General features: G+C 37.2%; 3 protein-coding genes across 3 annotated transcripts in view; 2 read left to right on the top strand and 1 right to left on the bottom strand.

Annotated features, from left to right (window-relative positions):
- phactr3b (phosphatase and actin regulator 3b) overlaps positions 1 to 12,417 on the bottom strand; it is a 91,255-nt gene extending 78,838 nt beyond the window's left edge. Inside the window, exon 1 of the mRNA XM_073826007.1 lies at positions 12,203 to 12,417. Within this exon, the coding sequence (XP_073682108.1) occupies positions 12,203 to 12,308 (106 nt within the window). The 5' untranslated portion in view covers positions 12,309 to 12,417. The remainder of the gene's footprint in view (positions 1 to 12,202) is intronic.
- A 2,411-nt stretch (positions 12,418 to 14,828) lies between these two features.
- On the top strand, positions 14,829 to 17,693 carry acot8 (acyl-CoA thioesterase 8). Its single transcript, XM_073825460.1, has 6 exons — positions 14,829 to 15,047; positions 15,208 to 15,344; positions 15,433 to 15,658; positions 15,741 to 15,898; positions 16,829 to 17,020; positions 17,158 to 17,693. The coding sequence occupies exons 1-6, from the start codon at positions 14,914 to 14,916 to the stop codon at positions 17,271 to 17,273; spliced, it is 963 nt and encodes a 320-aa protein (XP_073681561.1). The 5' UTR covers positions 14,829 to 14,913; the 3' UTR covers positions 17,274 to 17,693.
- An 84-nt stretch (positions 17,694 to 17,777) lies between these two features.
- On the top strand, positions 17,778 to 22,990 carry srsf6b (serine and arginine rich splicing factor 6b). The gene is made up of 6 exons (XM_073825459.1): positions 17,778 to 17,990; positions 19,552 to 19,754; positions 21,178 to 21,299; positions 21,384 to 21,586; positions 21,691 to 21,762; positions 21,842 to 22,990. The coding sequence occupies exons 1-6, from the start codon at positions 17,884 to 17,886 to the stop codon at positions 22,302 to 22,304; spliced, it is 1,170 nt and encodes a 389-aa protein (XP_073681560.1). The 5' UTR covers positions 17,778 to 17,883; the 3' UTR covers positions 22,305 to 22,990.
- The last annotated feature ends 1,363 nt before the right edge of the window (positions 22,991 to 24,353 follow it).

The raw sequence follows: 24,353 nt of genomic DNA, 5'->3' as shown, positions 1-24,353 counted from the left end.
GTCAGATGGATTAGAATTAACAGAATTAAAATTAATTTTAAAATTTTACAGTTTATAGTTTACATTATAGTTATCATCCTTTGGTGTAAATAGGCCTTGACTATAAATAGCTATTAAGCTATACATAATATAATTAGTTAACTATTTAATAAATATATAATATATATTTAATAAATATTTAATACACCACTGAATAAAAAGCATTACAGACAATCCTAAATTAAATTTATTTTTAAAATCTTACCATGATCACAAATCATAGCATTTCATAGATTATTGATCGAGTTTCTTTTTTTCTTTTTGAAATTTGAATGAATTTTCACTGCAAAAAAGAAAAAAACTACTTTAAGACAATTTTCACTTAGAAATGTTGTAATTGTTTCACAAATAATTACAAAGACACAGCAAGTAACACATTTATTTAAATGTGACCCTTGAGATTTATGCATTATCTAAAAGTTGAATAAATAAGCTTTCCATTGATGTATGGTTTGTTAGGATAGGACTTGACCGAGATACAACTATTTGAAAATCTGGAATCTGAGGGTGCAAAAAAAATTGCCTTAAAAGTTGTCCAAATGAGGTTCTTCACAATGCATATTACTAATCAAAAGATATGTTTTGATGTATTTATAGTAGCAAATTTACAAAATATCTTCATGGAACATGGTCTTTACTTAATATCCTAATGATTTTTGGCATAAAAGAAAAATCAATCATTTTGACCCATACAATGTATTTTTGGCTATTGCAACAAATATACCTATGCTGCTTAAGACTGGTTTTGTGGTCCAGGGTCACAAACATGAAATTAAAAAGACTGAAATTGTATTTTCTTGTAAAACATACTCAATAATCTTTGTTTTACTCACAACTTAAAAATCCTTTTTAGAATACAATTTTAGAATTAATACAGAATGACCCAGCCCCAATGCTGATTTCAACACTGGTCCTGTACGGCTTTTTTCCTCATAGCTCTGCACATACACAATGAAATCGAAGGTCACATAAGACTGATGGGTCACCAGTGACCTTGGGCTGAACTTGCCCAAAGCACGGCACACCGTAACCCCCTGCTGTCAGCCAGGTGGCCACGTAACAATTGCCTCGACATCGTACGATAGTCACAGACCAACTGCAGTGATACTGGATGAGAACCAAACGTACTTGAAATCCCCTCACCAGCCACCGGTTTTGACTCATTCCTCAGAAACCAGAGCATAGTATATTGTTTTGGGATGTACTAAGGACTTCTACGGGTTTCCACAGTGTAAACAATCTCGATTAATTGCAGTACTGAGACTTTCACAGAGGCTGTGTAGAAATGCTCTACCCCTGCAGATCCATTTGGCAGGGCCTCTCGTCTTTTAACCTCCCTCTTTAGCACCGTTTTCTCAATCCTCAGGGGAACAGGCAGGCAGGTGCCTTTTTTAGACCTCCTCCGTTTTTCCGACACTTCCCAGCATGCCTCAAATAATGTCACAGGACTCTCATTTATTAATGTCCTGTCTCCTATACACAGCTTTAAGAACAGAGGTCAGAACATATTATGATGCATACAGGACAATAGATACAGAGTCCTTGCAGTAAAGTCATTATTGCAAATTACACCCAGGCGGGTTGATCACGATCCCTATGAGATATGAGGACAACTTGTATGTCTCCTGAAGGGATTTACTTATAGAGTTAATAATGCAATAAATAAATGCATTAACTGTTTATTTGAGTCTGGTGTTGGGAATCAAGTAAAGGGATAATTGACCCAAAAAATGTAAATTCTGTCATTAATTACTCACCCTCATGTTGTTCCAAACTCGTAAGGCCTTTGTTCATCTTCGGAACACAAATTAAAGGGGGGAGGGGGGTCCAGTGCTGTTTCATGCATGTTAAGTTATCTATGCCAAAGAGCTGGATTCTCATGCTAAACATGGCCAAAGTTTCAAAAAAAATGATTTGGATGTATAACAGAGTATTTCTGTGCTGAATACACACTTCCGGGTTTCAAGTTTCGGAAAGTTTTTTTTCGATCATGGCTCTTTATGACGTCCTGAAGGGTGGAACTCTCCTGAAAGAGCGCGCCCGCGCACACATCGACCAGAGCAAGAGCGCCCCCATCAACGCGCTTTATTCGGCTGCACTGCTGCATGGGACTTACTCTGTAAGAATGTCTCTAAAGAAGTGTGGTTTTGGTTGTAAGGCAAAGATAACATTGCTCAGCTTCCCAAAGAACCCAGCATTACGTGAACAGTGGATGATGCAGTGTCTTTTTCCAGGGCAGAAATGGAGTTTTGCAAGTGTGTTTGTTGACGAACGTTTTATAAACAAGGCCCAGTTCGACGCTGGATTTGCACATCGTTTTATACTGAAAGATGGAGCGGTCCCAGCTATAAAAGATCCCGGTCGTGATTCAGAACTGCAGCTAGTAAGTGAAACAGCGTCAAATGTTGAGTTCTCATCAATCTTTAGCTCCGCCCACGGCACGCCTCCAGTAGCTCAGCTGTTTTCGGAGAGAATCGTAAAGCTGTATCTTTCTTTTGTAAATATGATCAAACTAAAGACATTTTGGAGATATGAAGGATGCGGAACTACTCTTTAGGTACTCAAAATTAACATACGATTGGGTGAAACTGTATGTGTTATACCCCCTTTAAGATTTTTGATGAAACTCAAGAGTTTTCTGATCCTCCATAGACAGCAAGGGTCCTACCACATTTACTGTCCAGAAAGGTACCAAGAACATCGACAAAATAGTCCATGTGACATCAGTGGTTCAACCAGAATGCTATAAAGCTATGAGAATACTTTTTGCTGCACAAAAAAAACTAAAATAACAACTTTATTTAACAATTCTTGTAGATTTAGTCATTGTCATTGTTTATTTTGTCAATGTTCTTGGTAGCTTTCTGGACCTTGAATGTGGTAGAACCCTTGCTGTGTCTAGAGGGTCAAAGAGCTCTTGGATTTCATCAAAAAATATCTTAATTTGTGTTCCAAAGACAAACAAAGGTTTTACAAGTTTGGAACGACAAAAGGGTGAGTAATTAATGACAGAAATTTTATTTTTAGGTGAACTATCCCTTTAAAATCATCCTAGTTTGTGAGAAGCTCAATCATGGATCCAGTGCTTCCACTGTCAACCCAAAATGCACTAGAGAATGCTCACTAAAACCAGGAAACGTGCAAAGTATGCAAAGTTCAAAATTATGATATAAAAAGCTAAAGAAACAAACAACAGCTGATCAGGCCCACATGAAATCTGTGTCTGCATGCCGAACTCCAAAGAAAGCTCTTCAGACAACTCATTCACAATGTTTTACCCATTCCCTCTCCCTTGCATGTTCAATATTTTATTAGCGTCACTGATTTGATTTTACTATGAGACAGGTTGAAGGAAATGGAGCTGGCATGTTTTTACGAGGTCTGTAACAGCTCTACAATGGGTGTCATCGTCAACCTCAACACTAGTGCAGTACAGTCAAAACTCTTTGAAGAGCTCCTCCTGCATGTTCTGGATTAATCACTGCTTTGAAAATTTGCTGCAAAAATCCTACAATGGCTAAATATAGATGGCTGATTAATAAAACATGAATACAAATGAGGTGGAGGGGTGTCTTAATCTAATAGTCCTGAAATCGGTGGAACATTTAAGAGTCTTATACAATGAAAATACGAGAGAATCATGGGTAAAAAGTGGGGTAGTCTTTGATGTACACGCAAAACTGATCCAATAGGTTCCTGACGATTAGAGGAGGAGGCTAATCCAGCTCAAGACACCCTGGAGCGACTCTGGGCACAAAGAGAGTGATCTGCAAAGCTTCACACTGATCTGTGACCATGAGCTCCCCCATCTCAAACACTAACCATTTGCAGACTTCAAATGGGGCTAAACTGGTCTAAGATCAGAGGAAAAATGTCAGAAGAAAACAGTGGTGCCTGTTCTGCAAAAACTGCTGCTGCAATGCTAAAGTGTTTGCCAGTGGTTTGCAGTATGGTTTTCAAGGTGTTCAGAAATTTTTTGGAGTGCTATGTGTTTGCTAAGGTGTTCTGAGTGGTAACTATGGCACTGATAAATGTTTTTTTTTTTTTTCACTAAAAGAAAGTAAAGTAAGCAAACCTTGCCTAAACAAGCCAAATCTCTCTCATTCTATATTCTCTCAACTCTTTCATTCTATATTTAAAAAAAAAAAAAAATAAAATCCCTGAAAGTTTGAGTTAGTATAGTTTCCATGCATTGTAAATACAATGTTGGTGTTGTTTTGAATGAGAAAGCAAGTCCTCAAAGATTTTTGTTCTTTCTTTCTTTTTTTTTCCTTTTTTATTTTTGTTGTAACATTTGTAACAATCAAATTATACATCTTTGTCAAATAAACATAACTTACACTATCAGGAAAAGTATATATACAGTCAGGTCCATATATATTTGGACACTGACACACTTTTCACAATTTTCGGCTCTGTATGCCACTAGAATAGTTTTAAAAATGATACAATCAAGATGAAATTGAAGTGCAGACTTTAAGCTTTAATTCAAGGGGTTGAACAAAAATATAACATAAAATGCTAAGGAATTACAACCATTTTTAACCATTTAACCATTTTAAGCAGTTTACATTTATTCCAAAGTAAGAACTCAAGGCAGTAACTAATTAAACAATATATTTTATTTGTGAATTTACTGTATGTTCAGGTATTCATTTTAATAGTTAAATGAGTAGTTCTTTTCCAGAACAAAAATTTACAGATAATGTACCCCATTGTCATCCAAAATGTTCATGCCTTTCTTTCTTAATTCGTAAAGAAATTATGTTTTTTGAGGAAAACATTTCAGGAATTATCTCTATATAGTCCTACATCAGGAATTGTCTCCATACATCGTCCTACATCGCTGCAGAATTGCTGACCCAGTGTTTACAAAGTAAACATGCAAAGAAGGTCAAACGTCCTTTACAAAAAAAGGTAAAACAGCGATGTAGAACGATTTTGAAGTTGGAGGAGAAAAGATAAGACTCTTATTCCTCGGCTGGAATTGTTTAGAGCCCTTTAAAGCTGCATTGAAACTGCATTTTGGATGTTCAAACTTATGGAGATAATTCCAGAAATGTTTTCCTCAAAAAATTTCTTTACGACTGAAGAAAGAAAGGCATTAACATCTTGGATGACAACGGGGTGAGTACATTATCTTTAAATTTTTGTTCTGGAAGTGATCTACTCCCTTAACCTTAAACTATTTTTTTTTGGACCATCAGTCATCAAAGCTTGGTAAATATTTGTCACAGACGCATGGTTTTACTTTACATTTCACCAAGCTGATTACTGAGTAAAAACTCATGCCATTTTAAGTCTTATTTTGAGGTAACAAAATGGTTATATCTAAGTGTGTGAGTTGTTAACTTCTTTTTTAATTAGTCTTCACATTAACGCCATTATACTGTTTATTGAGACTATTTCGCAAAACCGAACGATAAGATCGTGCCAAATACAATGATGCTGTGCAGAGCTGTGAAAGAGCACAGTCTTTGTTTTGCCTTCCTTCTGATCCCAATGTTGGGAAAAGAGTGGATGAATTTTATTTTTAATGAAGTTCCAGACTGCGTCAGTAAGATCTTGGTCCTTTGTTCACTTCATTTTACTGCAGATTTGTTTACAAACAAGCCACAATTTGATGCAGGATTTTCAAAAAGATTGAAACTAAAAAAAAGATGCTGTGCCGACTATATTGGATCCAATAGTAATGTTGCAACAGTAACTGTTTTTATTATGTGATCCCTTGTCACTATTGCTTTGTCTGTTGTTAGACATCTTTATGTATACAGTATGTCACAAAAGTGAATACACCCCTCACATTTCAGCAACCATTTTAGTATATCTTCTCAAGGGACAATGCTATAGAAATAAAACTTGGATATATTTTAGAGTAGTCAATGTGCAGCTTGTATAGCCGTATAGATTTATTGTCTACTGAAAAATACTCAACATACAGCCATTATTGTCAAAAAAGCTGGCAACAAAAGTGAGTACACCCAAAGTGAAAGGTGTCAAAATATTGTGTTAGCACCATTGTTATGTGGCACTGCCTTAATCATCTTGGGCATGGAATTGACCAAAACTGCACATGTTGTTACTGGGATCCTCTTCCACTCCTTATAAACCTGCTGGACGTTAGACACATGGTGCTTCTCCACCTTCCGCTTGAGGATGCCCTACAGGTGCTTAATATGGTTCAGGTCTGGAGACATACTTGGCCACCCCATCACCTTCACCTTCCCCTTTCTCAGCAGGGCAGTTGTCATCTTGGTGGTGTGTTTGGTATCACTATCATGGAGGGAAGGCATCATGTTCTGCTTCAGAATGTACAGTACATAATGGAATCCATGTTTTCCTCAATGAACTGCAACCCCAGTACCAGCAGCACTCATGCAGCCCCAGACCATGATGCTACCACCACCATGCTTGACTGTAGGCAAGACAAAATTTTCTTGGTACTCCTCACCAGGGCATCGCCACACATGCTGGACACTATCTGAGCCAAACAAGTTTATCTTATAGTCTCATCAGGCCACAGGACATGGTTCCAGTAATTCATGCTCTTGGACAGGTTGTTGTCAGCAAACTGTTTGCGGGCTTTCTTGTGAGCCAGCTTCAGATGAGGCTTTCCTCTGGGACGACGCCTATGCAAACCGACTTGTTGCAGTGTGTGGTGTATGGTCTGAGCACTGACAAGCTGACCTTCTACTTCTGCAACCTTTAAAGTAATGCTGGCAGCACTCGTGTCTGTTTTTTGAAGCCAGGTTGTGAACCTGACGCACAGAACAAGTGCTCAACTTTGTTGATCAACCCTTGCAAGGCCTGTTCCAAATAGAACTCATCTTGGAAAACCTCTGTATGACCCTGACCACTGTAGTGTAACTCGTTTTAGGATATTACTGAACCTCTAATAGCCTTGGCCATGCATCTTTGTGGAGAGCAACAATTCTAATTCTCAAATCCTCAGAGAGTTCTTTGCCATGAGATGCCATGTTGAACATCCAGTGGTCAGTATGAGAGAATTGTACTTAAAGCACCAAATTTTAACTGCTCTAATACAAGATACACAACTTTGTATGGTCCTGTCAAGCAGACAAAAACATAAACATGATGAATAGGACATGTGGCTTTGTATGGTTAAAGAACATACTGCAGTTATTACTTAAGGTGTACTCACTTTTGTTGCCTATTTTGACAATAATGGCTGTTTGTTGAGTTATTTTCAGAGGGCAGTAAATCTATAATGCTATACAAGCTTAATTTCTATAGTATTGTCCCTTGAGAAGATATACTAAAATGGTAATTGAAATGTGAGGGGTGTACTAACTTTTGTGAGATACTGTATGTACTGAGTATTTATGTGTTTTTGACCTAAAGGCATTTACTTCCAAGACTAAAATCTGCCACACCTATTTAAACAGAGATTTCTGGTGAACTGGGTTAAAAACAGGACAGAAAATAGCCTATTACTTCTAAAATAGCCTATTCTAAGTTTTTTGATGTAAAAATCTTGATAACATTATAAGGGACCTCAGAGAATAGTATAAAATAATTAAAAAAAAGGCAGTTCATGTCCCCTTTAAAATATCACAAGGGGTATTACTGATCTATTTTATGTCACAGAATAAAACATGACAATGTCTTGAGCTTTTCAGGCATTTAACCAAAAACTAACTGCCTTCAGAACGATGGATCCAGGAGTGCTACAATGCAAACCCGTTTCTGGGTTTTAGCCTACAGTACATCGTCCCTGCAGCACTCTATTACATACACAAATCATTACAATATGACATTACCCAGATAATCAGTTTGACATATGTGAATGTCTGTGGAAATTACAGTTCATGGCCTGCATGAAATGTTGCTTCAGCAGCCGATGAGTCAGACCCTACATCCTGTCCAGTGAACAATACACAGCTACAACTTTAAAAAGACCCTTCAGTGGCTTGCTGCCTCTGCCCACCACAGTGTGGAGGAAGGGCTCTAAATACTCAACAATTCTGCGTTGACTGGCTGGGAGAAAGTGTGAGTAACAGGTCAATGGTTAGCTAGTGTGGGCTACATCTGTGCAGATAGATTCCCTCTTCAGTCCTAAACAATCTGTTTGACCATTTATCTCTGCATCTCTGTCTGTTCGGATCATAACGTAAATGCGGCCCAATCATTTATGCATCTGCTGTGCAGCTGATGCTCTCTGTCGTTAGGAAACTTCCACATGTGTCATGTCCTCTTTTCAACGTTCCTCCTGTACCATATCTGTTTATCTCCGTCTTTTCGTATGAGGGCTTTGGCTCTGTTTCTCAAGTGCAAGCTCAAGAGGCGAGATCAAAGCCGCAGTGGGTGTGCTGCAGGGATGAAAGGCTTCGTTCTCACCAGTGAAAGAGACGAGAAAGCTTGGCCAGTGGCATCATTGCTATGTCGCATTTTGTTATGCAGCGTGCTGCCAATATTCTGATGTGCACTGAGATATGATTATATGGACCGAAGTGTCTTTTTAGGGAAGAAATCTTCTCAGAACCTACAAAAGCACAATACTTTTAGACAGTATTTTCTTGGTCTTGGTTTTATCCAGTCACTACAGATATATTTTTATGGTCTGTGCTGACAGTTGTATATGATCTGCTCTGAATCACCCTCTTCTTTACTCAGACTCAACCTACTCAGGTCTCGGCCTGGAATCAGACTTGAATAAGCTTGTCTCGACTTCAACACTGATAGCTGAGCATCATTTAGCTGCCTATCCATCCAATATGCCTTTGAGAAGGTTGATTTGTGTGGCACTTGTTATGGTCAAGTCCTGGTGATGTACCCTTCCTTAAGCAGAATCTTTTACTTCCACTTCTACAAAATAATGAATAAAAAAGCTCACCCACCAAAAATGTTTTTGCTTTTTAATGCTTTAATTTATGAAGGTGCTGCAAATTGAATCAATCAGTTCAATTATAACTGTACGACACTATCAAACTTTGTACATGTGACTTAGCTAGTTATTATTGTAAATGAAAAAAATAATTTTAACAAAATTGCATGTCAATACTAATGCATCTATTGCATTTGCCATATTTTCTCATTCAAACTCCCCCAACTTGGAAATTCAAGGACTTAAAGATAGTTCAAAGTTTTCCATTTGTAATTATGACTACTTGGTGACTCATAAATATGATCTTTTTGACATGACTTAAACAAACCAATAGTGTCATTCAGCCAGCTTGTAAATGGTCAATTTAGCATCTTATTAAGGTCAAGAACTGCCCCCTTTGACAAAAAAACCTGTTTGACATGTAAACCAACCAACCAGAGTTTGTTTTGCTTTTGCTTTTCTTTTTTACAGGACATTTAGGTGATATCATATAATATGTCAGAATCAGTCTTGGGGGGAAAATGCATTACATTACTGGATTACTCCATGAAAAAAGCAACTAAATGCATGACTTAGTTACTTTTTACTGTTTGACATCTGAGCTGGGCTTGCATATTTATTTTTTAAATAACAAATAACCTCAAAGTTATATTTTTGGCAATAAGGACCATTTTTCACCAAAGATGAAATTAATAACATAGGACAGGGGAGCTGTCAGTGAATAATTGGGAAAACAAAGAAACTTGCGTTAGTTAAAGTAAAGTACTGTAACTCATATATTTCAATGTAAATTTAAAAAGTAATGTGTTACTTTACCAGTTACTAGATTACTTGTAATCTGGTCAGATTACAAGAGAAATGCTGGTCAGAATAATTTTTTAAATAATTATCACTAATTATCAATATCACTAAGTGTCAAATAAAACTTCTAAGATTTATTCAAATTGTTATATTGAGAGGACCTCAATGCATTAAAACATGCCCTGTCAAATTCATGACCTTTGCATTGCAAGTGCCACAGCAAAAGTAACAATGTGCAGTTTAATTTTTAAAAACAACTTTTGATGGTGTAACTTAGGTAAATTGGGTAGTCATGTTGATTCAGTTGTACTCAATAATCCTTTTGACTTGAATAAAACATTACATTTAAATGTTTCCATATCCAGTTCATGTCAGGTTTTGTGATAAAACACTTTTTACAGTGTAATATGTGTACTTTAAATCACGACAAAGAGTATTAACATACAATTATTTAAAAATGTACTTGTAAATGTATTTATTTTTTTGTAGTCATTTTTTTAAATGACTACAAAGTGCACTTTTTGAAAGTGTCTTTAATTTAAGTGTGTTAAGAAAAATAGCAATGAAAGTGCACTTGTTAAAGTGGTGTTTTATTAAGGTATTTTCCGCAAGTACATTTTTCATTGTACTTTTAAGAAGTGCACTAGAAGCACATGGGCAGTCAGTGATGGGTAAGTTACTCTAAGTAATTAATTACTAGTTATTAATTGCATCTTCAACAGTGTAATTAGATTACTCTGCAAATTACACTCTCCAAAAACTATTTAATTACTTATAACTAATTACTACCTCAACAAGTTAATGATACAAGGATAGATATGAAACGGTTCTTGTATTTCTTTCAAATAAATAATAGATTAGGGTCCAGTTCTTACTATTTACTAACTATTAACTATGATGTTTGCCTCAATATACTGCTTAATAATACTTAGTAAAGTAGTTAAGTTCAAGAATTGGATAAGATTAAGGATTTAGAATAAGGTCTTGCAAAATAAGTCACTAATATGTGCTTTTAAAGTAATAATAAACAGCCAATATCCAAGTAATATTCATGCTAATAACCAACTAGTTACCAATATTCTTATTAATTCACCAAAGTAGTGAGAAAGGTACAAAAAAAACATGCGGTTAGTCTTTAGATTTGGATTGTATTGTATATAAATGTTCTACAGCCCATACACGGTATTAACTTTAATTACATAAGATGTAACTGTAATTAAATGACTGAAAAAAATATGAATAAACCCTTACTTTACTTTTTCAAGGGAAAAGGAATTAAATTACAGTAACTAGTTACACCCAACACTGAAGGCAGTAATGTTAAGTTACATTAACTCATAACACACCACAACAACAAGCAGCCTTCTAACAAACATATCTGCATTAGTTACAAGAGGATATAAATAAGGTATCCAATATACAGTACAAATCATTTGGGAAAGCGTGCATCAGCTCAGTTAAGCAAGTAACCAAGTATTAAGCCGCTGATATGTTACTGGGCAAGTGTGATCGGCTCCAAATCCAAGGATAAATGTTCACCACCTGTCTGTATCCAAACAAAGAGCTTTTAACACATTTCAATCACTAATCCCACATTAGCCAGCCAGGGTGAGGGAGTTTCCACACTGATGGAGTCAAATGGAAAGTGATGCAGAAGTAGCCTACGTTTAGAATAACTGTTAATATCACAAATCTCAGAGATAAACATAACCCAGTAAATGTTTAGTTCAGAAAATACAAACGCATTTTCACCACTACGTAACTTCAAACTGTACATTCATTTAGAACTAGTCATAAGCAACAGCTGCTAATACTAGGAGCTGTTTTCTCGCATGTTCTTATTAACGAAAAACTCCAATTTAGTAATTTGCCACTCAACAATACTGGTGGAAAGGATCCTTGTGATTGATTAGGCCTGTCTCCGCTAATTGTATTTACCCCCTCTAATGAAGCCATTACAAACACTTTGTTACAACTTGAAGTAATGATGGCTCATCCTTCATTCCGTCATCCTTCCAGCAGCAGGATGAATCATAATCTAGTGCATATTACTCAATGTAACTAAAGGTCAGTAAAAGACACAGCTCTAATTAGTAACGTGTGCTGCTAGGCAAATGCAGAGGACACCAAAGGTAAAACAGACTGGGTAAACAGTTTCATGTCAGGCTTTAAACGAGCTCATGGTGTTGGACATTTCAGGATGTGCAACCCAAAGCATCCATCAGTCATGGGGAAACCCGGCGCGTCACAGCAGCATCAGCACCAGCACTTGAACGCAGGATGAACAACAGTCTTCATGTCACTGATGCGTTTCATCTTCGTGCATCATCAACAACATCAGCAGAGGCAGCCACTGGGCAATGCATGTGTAAAGACATCCAGTCACATACCTATATTATTGTTTTCTCGACCAACGACATCTGCTGCCTATGTAACTATCCCTCCGCAGTTGTAAAATCAGATATCTATGCAGTAAACGGATACGGTTTTTGCCGAATAACGGTCTGTATCACTCACCTGTGCTGTTCGTATAAACGACACGAGTGTCTGTAAGGATGCTCGGATCACTTTGAGATCTTCCTCTCTGCACAACGCAATCTTCTGATCCATCCGATGTGGCCATGGAGATGAGAACCGACGATAAAATAGAGAAAAGCCAATCTGCGTGTGGGAATATGAGCAGCGACCGTACGGCGGCGATGGATGTAATTCAGTTTGACAGCTACAGCAGCACTGGAGGAGGAGAACCCGAGTGCGCGTGCACGTGCGTGTGCTGATGGGGAGCCCGCTGAGGCACATCTGGGGAAAAGATCGGATTTTTTAAAAATGTATCTATTTATTTTTTTAATGTTAAAAAGATCGTATTGTTATTTTAATGTGTTTTAATTTTTGTTTAAGTGTGTTAATTTTTGCGGTGAACTACTCGCGCAAGAAATAAAGTGTTATGGCATGCTTTGTGGATTTTATAAGATATATTAATATGTATTAATAGTCGTAATATGTCATATAATCAGTGTTATTTAAAATACTGATTTTAAAAAACAGCGTTACATGATTTGTCAAAAGCACTAAAAAAAATTAACCTGTGACGCCACCTTGTGGGCTCTTTGTGATAGTGGAACCACACGTGTCATGTTAAGAGTTGAGAACAGTTTACCTAAATTTTATCTAAAAGAATAGGTCAGATCAGACTGATTCAAAAAAAAAAAAGAAGAAGTTTGGGCTGATTACAAGGCTTTTACATTTTCTTTCAATCTCCTCCCACCAAAACACAACTCACAAGGCAAAATGTTGCAGGTTTTGCAGCTTAAAGTTATAAACAATTTCTTGTGATTGCTAAACATTCAAAGTGTCTAGTTTTTAATGTTTCTTAAATGTTTTTAATTTTTTTTTCTTCTTTCTTTTTATGAACAGTAGGCCTATCCACATTTTTCTCCATGTAAGATCGGGCATGGCCATTTGTAAATGTATGGGTTTGGCTTACGGCCTTATCCACGTTTAGATTTTTTTAGCTGTACAAAACAGCTAATTTTGCTGATTGATATTGGAAATTGGTGTGTCTTACCATATTATTTTATTGTATTGTTTTATCGTATTATCTGATTTGTAGTGCAAACAGTTTTACCATTTACTGCATGTTATTATTCTTCTCGTTATTTCCCTATAGCGGCTATTGAATCGGAAGTCTCACTCAGTGCTTCCACACTGAAGAAAAAAGTTAATAGAAATGTTTCACTGTATCATTTTGAACAAAGAATATTTCCAAATCTAAATCAAAAATTAAAAGTTCTATTTCATTACACATGAATGGAACGTTTGTTCATAACTTTAAGAGAACCTTTTCAGAACTTTAGTCTATAGAATGTTCCCTGTTAGTGGGCATATATATATATATATATATATATACGAGGAAATAATAGTTTAATTGATAAAAATGGCCCCGTTCAAAAGTTTACATCCCCTTGATTCTTAATACTGTGTTCTTACCTGAATGATACACAGCTGTTCTTTGTTTAGTGATAGTTGTTCAAGAGTCCCTTGTTTGTCCTGAACAGTTAAACTGCCTGCTGTTCTTCAGTAAAATCCTTCAGGTCCCACAGATTCTTTGGTTTTCCAGTATTTTTTGTGTATTTAAACCCTTTCCAACCATGACTGTATGATTTTAGGATGCATTTTTTCACACTAAGGACAATTAAGGAGCTGGGGGTGAAAACAGAATGGAGATGTATAAATGTTTCTTATTTTGCCTCTTATTGTTATTTATTATATATATATATTTTCATTTAGTACTGCTCTTCAGAGGCTACAGAAGATAGTGACATGTTTCCTAGAAGACAAAATAAGTTACATTTACCCTGATCTTTAAATTAAATATTCCTGGCTCTTAAAGCATTCTTCTGGAGCATCAATGAGCATTTGAGCCCTCTGTAATAGTTGCATATGAGTGCCTCAGTTGTCCTCATTGTGAAAAGATGGTTCTCAAAATCATAAAATCATTGTTGGAATAAGTTCAAATACATAAAAAAATTATGAAAAACCAAAGAATGTGTTGGACCCAAATACTTTTTTTCTGTAGAACAGCAGGCAGTTTAACTGTTCAGGACAAACAGACTTATGAACAGCTATCACTAAACAAAAAAACACAGCTGTGGATCAATTAGGTAGGAACACAAACTTATTTAAAACATTAATAGCTATATTACACACTATACCCATATTTATGAACTATTCAGAAAATCTAAGGATATTGTACAGACTGGGTGAAAAGTAACTAAGCATTAAAACTGGTAATAAAGTCATTTTTATTATTATTTATTCATATTATATAATTATCTAAATTATTATTCAATTATTAATTATTATAATTATTAATACGACAAGTTCTATAGCCATTAAATATTGCCTAGTTAGTTTTCACCTAAACTGTATATTGTTATATTTACAAAGATTATTGTAACTGCTTTCCGTATGCATTTGACCAACAGATGTCCTCAGCGTGCGGTGTTTCGACCACTAGGTTCGAAACAGTGAATGGTGATTCAATTGATTCGAAGATTCAGATTGATTATTTTCTGCTATTACTAATGTAATAATTCCTATTTATATACACTACTATACAAATACATAACAACATTTACCAAAAATATTTAACTACGACGTTTAAAGCATGCAACACGCCACGTGGGGAGTACTTCCGCGATCCCGCCTCTCACACAGATACAGTAAATATGGCTGAACGCGGTAGTGAACCTCGAGTTGATATTGTAGTAAACCATGTTTCTAAGACAAGTGAAGCAGATCTCAGAAGTGTTCTGGTTACAAGTGTTTTGAATTTAGACAAGCTCGACACCGACCTGTACAGGTAAGCAAATGCTTTTCTCAAAATAAAATGAATTTAATGTAGCATCAGAATACAACATAAGTCTGAAAGAGTCATTTAGCTTTTTGTGCATATATAGTAGCTGCCAGTATTAAAGTTCCTTCCACACTAACAAAAAGCACCATGTTTTTCTTTCTCACAGAGGGACACATCACTGGGTTCCTCGCACCAAACGCCTTTTCGGGGGGCAGATTGTTGGACAGGCTCTTGTAGCTGCAGCCAATTCTGTTGGTGAACATCTCTATGCCCATTCATTGCACTGCTACTTTGTGAGAGCAGGTAAATTCAGATTTTCCTATTCACAAATAGCCTCATGCATATGGAAAATTTGGGTTTACCTTTATTTTTCAACAACTTTGTGTTCCAGGGGACCCAAAGATACCTGTGCTGTACCAGGTGGAAAGAATTCGGGATGGCCGCAGTTTTTGTGTGCGATCTGTCAAAGCCATTCAGCACGGTCAACCCATACTGATCTGTCAGGCGTCATTTCACATGCAGCAGCCGAGTCCACTGGAGCATCAGTTCACCATGCCCTCCGTCCCTCCCCCGGACGCACTACTCACCATAGAAGAACTCATTCAGCACTACCTAAGGTCTCAGCCAAAACAATGTGCTTGCCGTAGTGCATTACAAAAACCTGCTGCACTTTTACACAATTTTCTTTTTGTTTTATAGCGATCCAAACCTGACAGACAATACGCGGCAGGGTCTGAATAAAATACTTGCTGATGAAGTTCCTATAGAGATCAAGCCAATCAACCCACCTGATTTTTACAGGCGTTTTGCCATGGAACCAAAGAAATTATTCTGGGTGCGAGCGAGGGGGCATATAGGTATAATAAGCATGTCATCCAATCACTTCTTTACAGTAAAAACACTTATAATGAGGCATTGTGCAATATAATTAATGTGCCATACAGTTGGTTGTGAGGTTGAAATTAAAATGCAAGGTTTTATTTTCAAATGGATGAACTTTTCATTATTCAAGGTTCCCACAGTGAAGAAAAACCTGGAATATTCAGGGATTCAGAAGTACACTTTAGCATACTTTTAAAAAGTGCACTTATTATGGAAATAATACACTTGTTTTTGGTAACTTTGGGCATTTTATTTAGAATCAAATGAGAAAGTTTTATATTAGTCGCAATGCGATTAGTTGAAACTTTTTGGACTCACTTAAGGACTTACTCAAGAATCTTAATTTGTAATTTCATGATTACATTAATTGTCTTTAAAATACAAATGAAGTGCTGAATATACAGACAAGCTTTTCCTATCAAGCAATTCCTATCATAATTTGCATGTCATGTATTAAGATATTTATAATTACACATTAGTAATGATGATTTTCAATTGCTTTACAAATGCACATTCAGTACAACTGTGCACATTTCTTTTTCACAAAAACTGCATGCAAAAAAAAGTAAATCTTGAAGTCATGAAAAATCTTATTGTGAATATACATTAGTTTTGAATATACATTTACATTTTGCTTTGAAAAGAAATACTTATTTTATTGGGATTGCAATCTTAAAATGTTTTTTGTTTGTTTTTTCAAAATTATTATTTTTTACTTATATTTTTTAAATTCCCTATTTAAAAATCTCATTCAGATCTTTACTTTTTATTTACAGTCAGATGAACAACCTGTAAGAAAAAATCCTAATCACCCTGTTGTGATTATTTTAGATAATGACCAACTGGTTGTACATTACATATTTAACATTTCACATTTCAGAATTTTATACTGTTTCATTTTTTAGGACCTGGTGATATGAAACTGCACTGTTGCGTGGCAGCGTATGTATCAGACTACTCTTTCCTGGGTACGGCACTGTTACCTTACCCAAATCACAGGGCCCAGTTTTTAGCCTCTCTGGATCATACCATGTGGTTTCACAGCACATTCAGAGCAGATGAGTGGATGCTTTATGAATGTGAAAGCCCATGGTCAGGTCAGCAAGCCACTTTTGTCTATTCTTGCAAGTTTATGGAGTTGATTACGAACGTACAGTTCAATATATGTTGATGATAATACCTTGTTGTGATCTGTGAATGTTTTAATATGTAATATACCTTCATTTCCTATCAGGAGGTAGCAGAGGCTTTGTCCAGGGGCGCTTGTGGAGACAGGATGGCGTTCTTGCAGCTTCCTGTGCACAAGAGGGAGTGATACGAGTGAAGATGGTTTCTGAGAGTAAATTATAGAAGACTGAATTTATACTATTAAATAGTATCAAATTCTTGAGATGCCTTACAATAGCTGCAAGACTGACAAAGCACTATTAATGTCAAGTTGGTATGCAGTGCTAAAGAATAATATGCAAGTTGATTAAGTAACACTTACATGATTAGCTTTTTGTCCCTTCCACTAAACTGATTTTGAAATCCTGTTAAAAATGTATATCGTAATTGAAGAAATGTCTTCTGAGTGTGTAATGAACAATGGGATTTAGCATCTTTATTTTTGCCTCTTTGTGTTCAAAAACACTTGGAAGTCTTCCATGACAAACTCCACTGTTCCGAGTCGTACACTGACCGAGTCGTAAATGTGGACTAAGTCTAAACAGGCACTTTAATTATTTATATTTGTATTTATAATCCTTACCAATAAACATAACAATATGAGGTTGTGTTGTATATTTGCATTCATTCAGTATCTGCTACAGTGCATATGCGCGTAGAGACGGTAGCACGGCGGAAGTGACGTCAAAAACGTGGCCGTTATAACCGCAAGGTGGCCATTCCGTAGAGAGCGATAGCGTTTAAAGCTGCAAGGGTCCGTACGTTTGTTTTTTTAATTTACTAAACTTTAACCATGCCGCGAGTGTACATCGGCAGGCTGAGTTATCATGTGCGAGAAAAAGACATACAGAGGTTTTTCAGCGGCTACGGGAAGCTTTTGGAGATCGATCTGAAGAACGGGTAAGTTTGTGAAGCGGCGTAACGCGAGGCCACGGTCTCATAAAGATAACAGCATTACATTTTCAATGTATTTTATTTAATAATATATTATTTTATAATGTATTTAATACATTAAACGTAGTGGATGTGGTTTAAATGCTTAATGTGGTGGGTTAATTTTATCTTCCTTGTTGAGGCTGATACCGCGTGCTCAAAATGGCGGAGGGGTTTGTTGTGCACAACGCTTGAGCTTAATTTATACGATTAAATTGCTATTTTTTTTTTATTTAAGACTTTATATTGTTTAGCGATTATAAGGTATGATAAATAATTTCGAAGGACGAACGTTTATAAATGAGTTAGTTAACTGTAGTTGGTGTGTAGACTACACATCCTGGTAATGGTGCTGACCTGAATTCGCAAACGCTAACGTTACAGCGACGCGCTGATGTTTGGGTGTTACACGCACTAGTTCAAACACACTTTAGTGAATGCGTTTATAAAAGCACCTGAATATGTTAGGATATTTTGTAATGGCATACTAAGATGCGTCTTGTGCTATTTCTCCCTTATGTAGTATCGGCCCAGTGCACAACTACTGTGTGCATGAAGTACCCGGATGACGGACTACATTTGCCAGAATGTACAGTCCATTCAAAACGCCGCACTACCAACATGGCGCTCGTTTTTGTCTTATTGAAACCGAGCGGCTTAATGTTTTTATTTGCTTACCAAAACTTTTTTTTTTTTTTTTGCATATTGGACAAATCAGTTGGATAAGCTAATTGTCTATCATCGAATAAACATTTAAAAATCGAAATTAAAAATCTTTTTTGAGAAACTGAATAGGATTTTTACTTCTAGAACCCAACTGCTGTTCTCTAAATTTCACATTTATGACCCTGGATCACAAAACCAGTCATAAGGGGCAGTTTATTTATTATTTTAATTTTTTATCATTAAAATCTGTACATCTTAAAGCTGAATAAATAAGCTTTCCATTGATGTAATGTTATAGTTTATGATCCAAATATGTTAAAAATCCTGATGCTGAGGGTGCAACATATTGAGAAAATCGCCTTTAAAGCTGTCTAAATGAAGTTCTTAGCAATGCATATTACTAATCAAGAATTAATTTGATATTTACGGTAGGGAATTTACAAAATAACTTCATGGAACATGATCTTTACTTAATATCCTAATGATTATTGGCATAAAAGAAAACACTGCTTTGTCCCTTCATGAAATCATGTCGCATAGCATTGCATCTTGTCATTACTTCCTGTTTTTGGTTCGTTTAGAAGTATATGATCCATGTTGCATTCATCTTTCATTCGAACCGCACCAGAGTTTATTTTGAAGTGGACCGAGACCCATCTTTTTAGCGGTGTTGGTCCACTTGTTTGATGGCATCGTTCACTTTTACTCAAATTAACCCGAATCAAAATCGCACCAGAGTTTGTTTTAATCGAACCAAACATGAGTCTGAACACACCCTAAGACTGGTTTTGTGGTCCAGGGTCACGTTTATGTTATGCTGGAGGTCTTTGTTAACCGAAGTTGTGCTTAATTTTTTTTTCAGGTACGGGTTTGTGGAGTTTGAGGACACCCGTGATGCAGACGACGCCGTCTACGAGCTGAACGGTAAAGATCTGTGCGGGGAACGCGTGATCGTGGAGCACGCGAGAGGACCGCGGCGGGACCGAGATGGATATGGTGGGGGTTATGGGGGCGGCGGCGGTGGAGGTGGCGGCGGCGGCGGCGGTGGCGGTGGCGGCGGGCGCAGTAAGTATAGTCTTGTTCGTCATTTCAACGAACCTTTCTGCTTTTTCCCCTCCCTCAGGCACAAGGAAATAGTGGGCGTGATTAATAACAATGTGTTTTTTTGTTTTTTTTTTAACTTGCAGTGGACTGTCGTTTCAAAGCATTAGCACCTGCATCCAGTGACTAACTATATTTTTCTGTTAAAGTCTGCAGTACCTGTGGTCTGGATGGAAGGCTTTTGGGATCTAATGTTGTTTAATGAAATCGGTCCTGAAATGTGGCCTTTTTAAATGGGATTCCCTCAAAAGTTGCCTCTGCTTATGTAGTTTTGGCCCGATTTAAACGCCAAGGGTCATGAGAATGTGCAGTATAATTTTTTTTTTAGTAATCTTCAAAAGCTAGGGAGAGTGACTAAAAATGTTTACATGTCAGATAGTGGGCCGTTTCCAATTTTTATTGGTCCATCTCTAAATCTATTCTAGCCAATAGATTTAGTAATCAGTTGTTGTTTTCTCAAGCCTCACTGGCATGTAAACAGTATGACGTGTGACGATGCGATTTTGTGTTTACATCTGAATTCAACATTAACAAAAGTCCTTGATGTTTCAATTTAAAAGAGTCCGGTGCGGGCTGAGTCCGAGTCCATTGAGGCTAAGATGACTGCCTGTCCCGTTTGGCCTTGGCTTTCACCTTACAATGTGTGTGTGACCTTTGCCCTTTGACCCTTGGCTGACCTAACCGGAAGCCATGATGACAGCTGCCTTTTGCCAATAGACCAGGGTGATGGTGAGGAAACCCATTGGTTTTTATGTTGAACGAAATATTGGTCAGGTTAAACGAATTTATGTAACTACCCGCTAGTTTTTCATTTTACTTTTTCTTTATTAAAAAGAGCAATGGGCTTCCCTTGCTATGTGTCTTGTGCTGTCGCTGTTCTGTCAGTAGACAGGTAACATGTCAGCATCTAATGTAAGTAGTCCTGGTTATTTTTATTTTTATTTTTTTTTTCTTCTGTTTGTTTCATGAGGGTATTGTGTACTTGTTTGCTGTCTTAATAATTGGGGCTCACGTTAAAACCTGTGCCGCCTCTTGTGTCGCTGGAGCGGTGTTCAGAGCATTGCTGTTCTTGAGCTGTTGGGTGAAGACCAGCAATGCGACCATTGACCCTTTCAGAGGGACCGATTGAACAAATCCAGTGCGGTCAAATGTCCAGATTTATTTTGTTTGTTTTTAATAATTCCACAGTAATAGTTCCCTTCAGAACTATGCGGTGCTGAGGTCTTATGATGTTTATTTGGGTGTGAATATTCAGGGGGGTGGGATAGGAAGTCTTCATTTTCTCATGCCTGAACATCATGCTTTATGCAGATGTCTGAAGAGGTTGCCTTGAGCGCTTTTGGGATTGTCTAATTCTGTACTGATTGTCTCTTGGCTTTGTCTGAAGGCAGTAGTGGTTATAGCAGCAGGAGCCGAAGCGGAAGAGACAAATATGGACCTCCGGTTCGCACAGAGTACCGACTGATCGTGGAGAACCTGTCCAGTCGCTGCAGCTGGCAGGATCTCAAGGTAAGCTTAAGTTCATGTTTTTTCAAAGCCAACTTTTGGACCTTTTGTAAATTTAATTGGAGGCCTTGTTGTTCTTGGCCGTAGGACTTCATGCGTCAAGCTGGAGAGGTGACCTATGCTGATGCCCACAAAGAGCGGACCAATGAGGGTGTCATTGAGTTTCGCTCCTCCTCTGATATGAGGAGAGCTTTGGACAAGTTGGATGGCACTGATATCAACGGAAGGAAAATACGCCTTGTGGAGGACAAGTCTAGACGACGTCGCTCCTACTCTGGAAGCAGGTCAAGGTCAGGGCTTCAGTTACTTGGTCTTTGCACTCATGCCTGTGACTACTTTATTAAGTGTCGTGGGTGTCTGTAGATCTCTTTAACTGGACGTTTTATTTTTACAGGTCTCGCAGCAGACGCCGTTCTCGCAGCAGGAGCCGCAGGAGTTCACGAAGCCATTCTAGGTCCAGATCTCGGTAGGGTGGCCTTTCTTTTGTGTATGAGATTTAAAATGTGACTAAGTACTTTTCTGATTAGCTTGCATCTCTTTTACAGGTCAAGGTCCCGCAGCAAGCACCGCTCTCGTTCTAGGTCTGGTCGCAAGTCCCGTTCCAGGTCTAGGAGAAAGTCTCACTCCAAGTCCCCTACCAAGTCCCGCTCCAGGAAGTCAAAGTCTCGTTCCCGCTCACGTACTCAGAAGTCACGCAGTCGCTCCACCAGCCACAAGTCCCGCTCTCGCTCCGATGCCCGCAAATCTCGCTCCAAGAGTCGCTCTAAAGCAAAGTCGGAGAGAGATTCCAGAAGCCGCTCCAAGGAAAAGTCTGTCGGTAAGGGGTCCCGAAGCCGTTCTGCCTCGCCAAGGGAAAATGGGAATGGAGAACGGGCCAAGTCCACTTCCCGTTCGCCTTCCCCTAAAAAGAACCGCCGTCAGTCGGAGTCTCCCGGCAAGCGTTCTGCATCTCGCTCTCCTTCACGTTCAAAGTCTCGTTCCCGTTCTAGGTCTGCCTCTCAAGACTAGTGTCTCGCCGATTGGATAACACAACAGGAATGTGTTATACACAGTTCAGTGTTAAATTGATCATTCACAGCCTAGGAAAACATACACCAGATGCTAAAAGAGGCTCCAGCCCAGTGTAGTTTTGATTACTGTGCTATTTTCAACATTGCATGAAAAGAGGTTCCCCCCACGAGGCGTGTCAAATCAGAAGTTGTTTTCCTTTAATTAGTTGTAACCTTTTGTGCTGTAAGCATTGCTCAGGCCATTGGTATGTGTTTAACTCGCTTTGGTAAGGGGCGTCTTTAAAAGGCTCTTAGTGTTTTCGCTTTAGTGTGAGGTTCAAGAAGGCTGTAACTATGTTATAACCTTAAAATCGATAGAACGCATACCTACTTTTGCAGCTGTCCTTTTGTGTAGTTAACAAGATGTGATAGTTGAGTGGTTGGCTATGAAAATGCTTTCTCACTGTGTATAGTCATTCATTCCTGTCTCTTGCCGATTTAATTTTTTTTTTTTTTTTTTTCAGCAAGCTTATTGTTTTTGTTAATGCTTTTGATCATCTTGATTTGTCTACGTGAATTCTTTTCTTTTTTTTTTTTACAAGATGCTGAATACATGACTTGCCGTGTGATTTCTGTGGTTGATTTCATTTTAAAATGGGTTTATGAATATTTTCCAGTGTTTTAGTAAATAAACATTTAATTGGTTTTCTGTGTTGCTGCTGTTTTCTTTCCTGAAATGAGTAAATATTGACTGTATATTTGAAGACTACTGCACTGCCATCACATTCAGCTCTGTATTTATATAAACTGGAGCATCTAAAGTATATTGTGCTCCAGTAGGAACCTCCTTCCTCTTTACTGACAACCAGAGCACTTTAAAAGGACATTAAAAAGTACTCTCTTTAGTACAGCCTTTAATTTTAATTGCCATTATATGACCTGAGTTGAAACGTGTTACTTCAGAAGTTTCAGAGCTTTCATCATTAGCAATTGAAACAAATTTGTCCAATCTGATCCTTACACACTTATACATGAAGAATTATTTACATTGGTTGTTACTGGAATATTTGAGGTCTGTCTGCCTTTTCTGCCCAGTGTATTTGACTTAAATTAGCTGCAGCATTTGATGGTAAAGAATAGACTTGGATGCATAGAATAGATGTACAACCCCTGGCAAAAATGATGGAATTATGAAGCTGTTCGCCCAATTTTTTTTTTTTTTTTTTTTTACTTTATAACAAATAAACCAATCACATATGACAAAACAATTTGTTTAATTATTCAACACACTGGTTATGTGAAACATATCTCAAACAAATTAAATTGAAATTGTTGATTTAATGGAAAATTAAGTTTCATATCAAGTAGAGGAAAAAAATTAAGGAATCATTTAATCAGCTTGTAATTTGTGTTTCTGAAACAAATATTTAAACATCTATATATAAATGTTTTTATATAATTAGTCAGCAGTTAAAAGAGAGTACTTACAGACCTTAACAAGCTGTTGAACTTGACTAATTGTAAGAAAACATGTCCCCAAAGCTGTCAGTTAAAATGGAAAGGATTGTAAAACTCCTTCAAGATGGAAATCTATCATGGAGTGTGTCAAAAGAAGTTGGATATTCCCAGATCAAGGAAGACATCAAAGCGTCAAGATAGAAAACTCAATTGCCTTGAAAATAGAAACTGCACAATAAAACAAATGAAGAACAAATGGGTCGAAACAGGAGTCGATGTGTATGACATTACTGTAAGAAACCGGCTGAATGAAATGAGATTTACATATAGAAAGGTCAAATAAAAACCAGCATTAACACCTAAACAAACAAAAAAAAAAAAAAAAAAAAAAAAAACAAGATTAGAGTGGGCTAAAGAGAAGTCGTCATGGAGTGTGAATGATTGGATTAAAGTGATATTTAGTGATGAATCACAAATGTGCATGTGTTATGATAATGCACCTTGCCACAGAACAAAGAGTGTTAAATCTTTTCTTCAAGAAAAGGCAAATCAACTGACATGGCCAGCACACAGTCTGGATCTGGATCTCAATCCGAAAAACTGGTCTGTG

This window comes from Garra rufa, chromosome 20 (assembly GCF_049309525.1).
Source record: "Garra rufa chromosome 20, GarRuf1.0, whole genome shotgun sequence".
NCBI lineage: Eukaryota > Metazoa > Chordata > Actinopteri > Cypriniformes > Cyprinidae > Garra > Garra rufa.
The sequence above is the reverse complement of the archived record's forward strand: the minus strand, read 5'-3'. Positions and strand labels throughout refer to the sequence as shown.

Coding starts and splice junctions, on each gene's coding strand:
- acot8 (XM_073825460.1), top strand. CDS start 14,914: ATGGCTGAACGCGGTAGTGAACCTCGAGTTGATATTGTAGTAAACCAT. Junction 15,345..15,432: donor CTGCTACTTTGTGAGAGCAG/GTAAATTCAGAT, acceptor TTTGTGTTCCAG/GGGACCCAAAGATACCTGTG. Junction 17,021..17,157: donor ATGTGAAAGCCCATGGTCAG/GTCAGCAAGCCA, acceptor ATTTCCTATCAG/GAGGTAGCAGAGGCTTTGTC.
- srsf6b (XM_073825459.1), top strand. CDS start 17,884: ATGCCGCGAGTGTACATCGGCAGGCTGAGTTATCATGTGCGAGAAAAA. Junction 21,587..21,690: donor TACTCTGGAAGCAGGTCAAG/GTCAGGGCTTCA, acceptor TTATTTTTACAG/GTCTCGCAGCAGACGCCGTT. Junction 21,763..21,841: donor CATTCTAGGTCCAGATCTCG/GTAGGGTGGCCT, acceptor TCTCTTTTACAG/GTCAAGGTCCCGCAGCAAGC.